The sequence below is a fragment of the Carya illinoinensis genome, chromosome 2, assembly GCF_018687715.1.
Source record: "Carya illinoinensis cultivar Pawnee chromosome 2, C.illinoinensisPawnee_v1, whole genome shotgun sequence".
Taxonomy (NCBI): domain Eukaryota; kingdom Viridiplantae; phylum Streptophyta; class Magnoliopsida; order Fagales; family Juglandaceae; genus Carya; species Carya illinoinensis.
The window spans coordinates 32,647,706-32,654,231 of NC_056753.1; the positions used below are offsets into that span (position 1 = coordinate 32,647,706).

Below are 6,526 nucleotides of genomic sequence, written 5' to 3' on the forward strand. Positions count from 1 at the left end.
GAGAATCGTGATTAATTGCATGCTTACGAAATATGTTGTACAAAAATAGAAACCAGAAAGAAAAAGAAAAGTACAAGAAGCATGTGATGATCGATCAACTCAGATCAAGTGCTCGGAATAAATGGGACAAGTTAAATATACATTCCTTAGTGCGTACAAGATATGCTGGGAAACTAATCGTAGAGCTAGCATTGAGAATATATACAAAGTAATTATAAATCTCATGGAATCGAAGAATCTATGGATTGGGAAAATTGTGGTAATTAAAGTCAATGGTATACTCAAAATGTTACAATATATGATATTCCTCGATCCACTACGAATTAATAAAACTTATATGCAGTACCATGTTTTTTTTTTTTTTTTTTTTTTTTTAATTTTTTAAAAAAATCAGGATGCATGGGATGCTCTCCAAGATTCAACGTTTTCCATGGGAAAATTGAATTGAAGTAGAAGGGCGGAATCATGATTTCATCTCCAAGCCCAAGCCCAAGCCCAAATCCAAAACCTTTACGATCAATATCCCTTTCTCATGTCCCTCACGGCACCAATTCACTCTCATCACCATGCTTCCATTTTGCACCGAAACCCAACCCAACCCAACCCCCAACCCCAACTACCTCCGGTCAATACACATACAATCGTTTTTATAAACAATTAATTTTTAGAAAATGTCATCTTTTTTTTCAAAAATAACTTCATTTTAAAAAGGTATTTAGTACTTCTAAAATTTTATTCATCATTCTCATATCATAATCTACATTTTATTTATTTATTTATTTTCTTATCAAATGTATAGTATATAATTTAATTAATTTAAAAAGAATAAAATTAAAAACATTTACATAATATAAAAAAATAAAATATATAGTGCGTAGAGAGAGGATAAATAACAAACCTATGACTACTTTAATCTACGTAATACATCTAACAATTAACGTAGGAGATTTTGCTAGTGCTTAGTATATCAGTTTGGAGTTTACTTTTTACACGGAAAGTGGACTAAAACAGTAATTTTGGACATTAATAAAAGCAAAAGTTTAACCTTTGTTTGGTTACATAATTCGAGATAAATGTGATATTTTAAATAATAATAAATAAAATATTATTATAATATAATTTTTTAATATTAATTTATATTAAAATTTGAAAAAATTAAATTATTTATTATAATTTATATAAAAATTTTAAAAAATTATAATAATTAGATGAAAATACCTTAGATTATTTTGTTTTTATAACCGATAAGAGCCTAAAATACCCTTTTGACGGTAAAACAAGTTACTGCTTCATCGTTCACGGCAGGCTGCCCTACATTGCTAGTTGCTCCAGTACGTCTCCTTCCAAAACCAACCGCCTTCTCTGGTTGTGAAGCCTGAAGAGACCAGAGTTGAGCATCCCCACCTCTCTCTCTCTCTCTCTCTCTCAAGGCCATGGATAAAGAAACCCTAGCCGCTCCATCGTCTTCATCATCTTCTTCTTCGACAGCTTCAATGAGTAACACAACTCTTCCACCACAAGAAGACGCTTGGGTTGAAACTTACCGGAAATTGCTTCCTCATTGGAAATCCCTCTCTCACTCTCACCAGGTGCTTTTTCCTCGTTTTCCCTTACATCGGATTATCATTTCGATTTTGTAGCTCATTTTGTTTTCACCATGCTCTCTCTTTTCCCCCTCTCTCTTTTCCTTCTACCCCTAGCGTCTACTTCGATTGATTACGATTTAGGGTTTACTTCAGCTCTACTTGTAACTAATATTTTTTTGTTTTTGATTTCAAAGCATTTAACATTTCCCCGTTGGTTTCTATGCGTGGCTCTACTTTAATTGGATATGTATAACGCTTTTCAGGTTTTATCTTCTGCAGTTGCTCTGTTTGTTTCGAAGGGGAAAATATTTTCATTTTTTTTCTAAGAATAAATTTTCCCGAAATGAGTTTTATAATGTTCAGTTTTTGCGGGATTAATTTCTGTAAAGGTAATTGAAGATACCATCGTATAGCGGGCAAAACCATTTGAATTACTTTCCTACTGAAACGGATGGAGAATTATAAATTTTTTGTAATAATATTTTTGTTTGGATAAATGGAGCCGTTGGGAATATGAATTTTGGTATGGAGAAATACGTCACAGGAAAAGAGTCATTGGCAATTTGGCATAACTGGAGCTTCACACCGATAAAAAAAATAAAGGTGGAGCTTCACAAAATTTCTGCCCCTTAGGTTTGAGAAACTAATTTCTTGAAAAAAAAAACCCAGCCGTTTTCTAAATCTAATAAATAATTGTATTCGTTGGTACGTTGAATATTTTTTACGTGAATTCATAACGTATTATTAGTATCTTATACTTTGTTTGGTTATAAAAAAAAATCCTCTTATTTGCTTGTTTTCTTGACTGTTTAATTTCCAGTCATTAACAGTACCATATGTGTTTTTTATTTGTTTAGTTTGTTATTTAATGGTGTTACATTCCTCAAGATATCTTTTTTGGTTAATTTATTCCGGAATTCTTTTTGTAGTCAGCAATCCCAATTTCAATCTCGAGAGTAAATCAAGTCGATGCAGCAAGACTGGACGTTGAAATGTCGGCCATGTTGAAAGAGCAACTGGTTAAGGTGTTCTCTTTGATGAAGGTACATCTTACAAACCTATTTTGGTCTATCAAACCAATCAATCAATAGCATACTCATTGCTATTGATATTTAGTAGTATAGCTATGAAACTGCTTGGAGATTTTTTAAAACGTTTACTTCATTTTATTGGAATTAGCCAGGAATGTTATTTCAATACGAAGCGGAGCTTGATGCTTTCCTTGAGTTTCTTATTTGGCGATTTTCAATTTGGGTAGATAAACCTACTCCTGGTATTGCTCTTATGAATTTGAGGTACAGAGATGATCGCGCAATGGAAACAAGAGGAAAAGGTAAGATGGTCTTCAAATCTCCTATTTATGCGATGGTTTCTGGTTTAGAACTTTGATACTGCTAGATTAGTTACACAGATTAAGAGACAATTCTGGTGGTCAGGGTCAGGGCACTGAGCTCTATGGCTAATTGTGGCTTGAAATGAGGCTAGTTACTATTCTTGTCATTGAGCTTGACAAGAAAGGAATTGTCTTCTTTCAAACATTTTCATCCATCTGCTTAATAAATATTTTCTTCGGAAAACCAACCATAAGTTTTATACTGTAATAGAAAAGTATCAGTATCTGCAAAATTATACAAAAGAAACCTTATAAAAAATTTTATACAAAAAATTACTTGGTTCCCTCGTATCTGATTAATACCCTGTTATTCAGCCTTATTCACTTGTATTGTATTGTCATATCTTACTTAATATGTTGTACTTATGCTTTTTGCATGTAATCTTTCACACAGTCAGAACAGGTTTGGAAGGACCAGGACTGACCGTGGCTCAAAAGATTTGGTATTGTGTTGCCGCTGTTGGTGGTCAATACGTATGGGCACGCTTACAGTCATTCTCTGCTTTTCGTAGATGGGGTGATTCTGAGCAGGTATAGTTTCTGTTGTCCTATTTGCTCACCCTTAGCCCCCCACCACAGTGCCGTCTATCTTACCTGTTGCACGTCTGGAATGGAGGTGGATTGAACCAGCACTAATTTTGTTTCTGCATTTTGCTCAGAGGACATTCGCACGGCGTGCATGGATGGTGATACAACGTATAGAAGGATTATATAAAGCTGCCTCATTTGGCAACCTACTCATATTTCTTTTTACCGGAAGGTATGCCTTAAATTGAATCCAGTACACAGAAAGTGTTGATAATTGTGGAATTGTATTACTCAGATCAATAATACTTTTTCTTTTACTTATAAAAGAAAAAAAAAATTGTGGAATTGTATTATTTATTTGAAGTAAAATAACTGTACAGGGCAAATGAAATCATTGAGTGGAACAGATGAGTTGTTGAAGACTATATATATATTTTTACTTATGGAAAGACATTGTGTAGTTTGCTTGCCATTTAATTTTAGTTAGTGATAGAATGACTGTTTAGTTACTTGTCATGTTAAATATGGAATGTAGACGTCAACTAACAAATTTTTTGTGATCGTTTTGATAGCCTGCTCTTTATCTTGAATCCAGTATACATAAAGTGTGGATGTAAACCTGAAAGGGTATTTTGAATTTTGAGTCTGGACAAAACAATTGTGATAATATCATTAACTGAAGAGTGTATTGTGCAGTGGCAAGGCATTAACATTGATTGATGGATGATAGACCCTTGTCTATAATCCATGGAACTAAAGAGAGAATAAATATTATTCCTACAAGTCTATCTATGCAAAGAGTGTCACTTATCCCAAAGAAAGGGTCCCTGTGACTTTCATTTTACTAATAATGTGATGAGGAAGTACATACTTGTTGATTGGTCAAATGGTTTGTCACTAATCTAGTATGTAAGTTCTTATGTCCCTGATATAACCATGTCCAGTTATGGATACACCAATGCGATCAAAAGGGTCAAGCTGCACGCCCTATAGTCTTTCAGAGCCTATGCACAAAGTGCAAAAGCAAGGCATGATGTGTGTTTCGACCATATGAAAAATATGTATTTATGCTGAAAATTAAAAAATATTGCTAATCTACAACTAAACAATCCACATTATATTATATATGATATCGAATTTAATCACCCAAAAAGTAAACATATGATGTGAAGCTGCAATGAATTGGTTACAAAAAGAAAATAATGGGTTATATATGATAAGCCAATCACCCCCTGGATTACCTTGCAGGCCTCTCACATCTTGATATTTTACCACTCTGATGTTCACTTATTGAAAAACAATTTTGCTTTTCTAATGCAGATACAGGAATCTTATTGAACGAGCTTTGAGAGCTAGGCTTGTCTATGGGAGTCCTAATATGAACCGATCTGTTAGCTTTGAGTACATGAACCGCCAATTAGTGTGGAATGAATTCTCGGTAACTTTTGCCCCCCATTATTAAGTTTAGCAGCTAAATTCTGGAAATTTTAGTTCGAAAGAAAGCACTGAATTCAAAACAGTAAGTTCAAGTCCTTGCGGCTGTTGTAGGATTTACTTCATTCACTTACTTGTCACTTGGTCTGAGAAGTTGTTCATCCTAGGCAAACAAACCTTTATCTGCTTCTTGCTCGAAATTGTGAATTTAAAAATTAGTAATTGCACCTTGCCAGTACTTTCTGTATAGAAAAATCTGTCATCTGAATCACTTTTCGTGCAAATTTTTCAAGTTTATAGGAAATCAATTGTTGGTCAGATAACCTCACAAGTAGAAGAAGCATTCTAAATAGATTACAAAGACATTCTTTACCAAAATCTTAAGGATAGACTTTATTTATTTATTTTTTAAATAAGTATTTAAGGATAGAGTTGTAGAGGATGCAGATTGTTTTTCCAATTCTGCTACATACGAATAAAATATCCCAGCTTCTGGAATCTATGAGCCGATCCTTATTACATAGGTTAGACATGCATGCCTTTCTTAGAGTTATCAACAAAACTGGAAATTGTGTCTTACATTTAGCTTGAGTGACTCTCACCTTGTCCATCCACAACAAGTGCCAAGCTAAACTATACTTCTTTGGGAATATGATTTATTTTGAAACTTACTCTTTTGGATCTTGGCTGATGGCAGGAGATGTTGTTGCTGCTTCTTCCTCTTCTTAATTCATCATCCGTAAGAAAATTTCTTCACCCTGCGGATAAATCTTCAAGTTCCACAGAGGATGACACTACTTGCCCCATTTGTCTGGCTAGTCCAACCATTCCGTTTCTTGCTGTCCCTTGTCGACACAGGTAGTTCTTCTCTTTCCCCCTACGGGTTACCTTTGAAATTACTTTTGACTGATGGCCTAACAGGGCAGATAAAGGATGAGCCAATACCCCCTCCCCTCTTTCTCTCCTTAAAAAAAAAAAAAAAAGAAAAAAGAAAAAAGAGGAAAAAGACCTCATAAATAACACTCCTGCTCACTTTGTCCTACTTCTGGCATTTCAGCCCAAGTGTTGGGGCTGTAAATGCTAGCCAACTAGATCAGTTAGGTATATTTTATTCTCTGAGTCCATGTAAATGTGTTGGTGGTATATTTTATTCTATGAGTCCATGTAAACGTGGTGTCGTTTTTCTTGCTTGCAGATACTGTTATTATTGCCTTAGGACGCGGTGCGCTGCAGTTCCTTTATTCAGATGTTCCAGGTGCAGTGAGCCCGTCACAGCTATGCAGCAGCAAGGCGGGGCGAACAATTTAATCCCCAAAAAATGATTATTACATAGGGAGAATGAAAATATATTAATAAATAATTATTATATCAATAGAGGAATGTATAAATTAATGCTGCTTTGAAATAACACTACTTTTATTAATTTTGTTTCCTCCCAAGCTATTAAAATAGCTAGCAGCCAAGAAATTAATAATTCCATGTAAAAGCATTATTCCACTATTGAGTGGGATGATTCATTCTTTGTCATCTTTCCAATGTGTTAACTATATATTCAAGATATCCCATTATTGCTTTCTCTGATTAA

The 6,526-nt window shown here is 34.2% G+C and overlaps 1 protein-coding gene across 2 annotated transcripts; it reads left to right on the top strand.

The window, feature by feature from the left end:
- The first annotated feature begins 1,275 nt into the window (after positions 1-1,275).
- Positions 1,276-6,526, top strand: LOC122301028 (peroxisome biogenesis protein 2-like). Of its 2 annotated transcripts, none has more exons than XM_043112084.1 (8): positions 1,276-1,589; positions 2,516-2,629; positions 2,766-2,919; positions 3,374-3,510; positions 3,639-3,739; positions 4,828-4,945; positions 5,639-5,799; positions 6,137-6,526. In XM_043112084.1, exons 1-8 carry the CDS (start codon positions 1,434-1,436, stop codon positions 6,261-6,263), a joined length of 1,068 nt encoding a protein of 355 aa, XP_042968018.1. In that variant the 5' UTR covers positions 1,276-1,433; the 3' UTR covers positions 6,264-6,526. The 2 variants fall into 2 exon arrangements, with proteins under 2 accessions (XP_042968018.1, XP_042968019.1); XM_043112085.1 differs by having other exon boundaries at positions 1,449-1,589; positions 2,520-2,629.

What these genes read in the sequence shown, in the direction of transcription:
- LOC122301028 (XM_043112084.1), top strand. Translation starts at nt 1,434, where the DNA reads ATGGATAAAGAAACCCTAGCCGCTCCATCGTCTTCATCATCTTCTTCT. An exon ending in AATGGAAACAAGAGGAAAAG is followed by an intron (nt 2,920 to 3,373) that starts GTAAGATGGTCT and finishes TCTTTCACACAG; the next exon opens with TCAGAACAGGTTTGGAAGGA. An exon ending in TAGTGTGGAATGAATTCTCG is followed by an intron (nt 4,946 to 5,638) that starts GTAACTTTTGCC and finishes GGCTGATGGCAG; the next exon opens with GAGATGTTGTTGCTGCTTCT.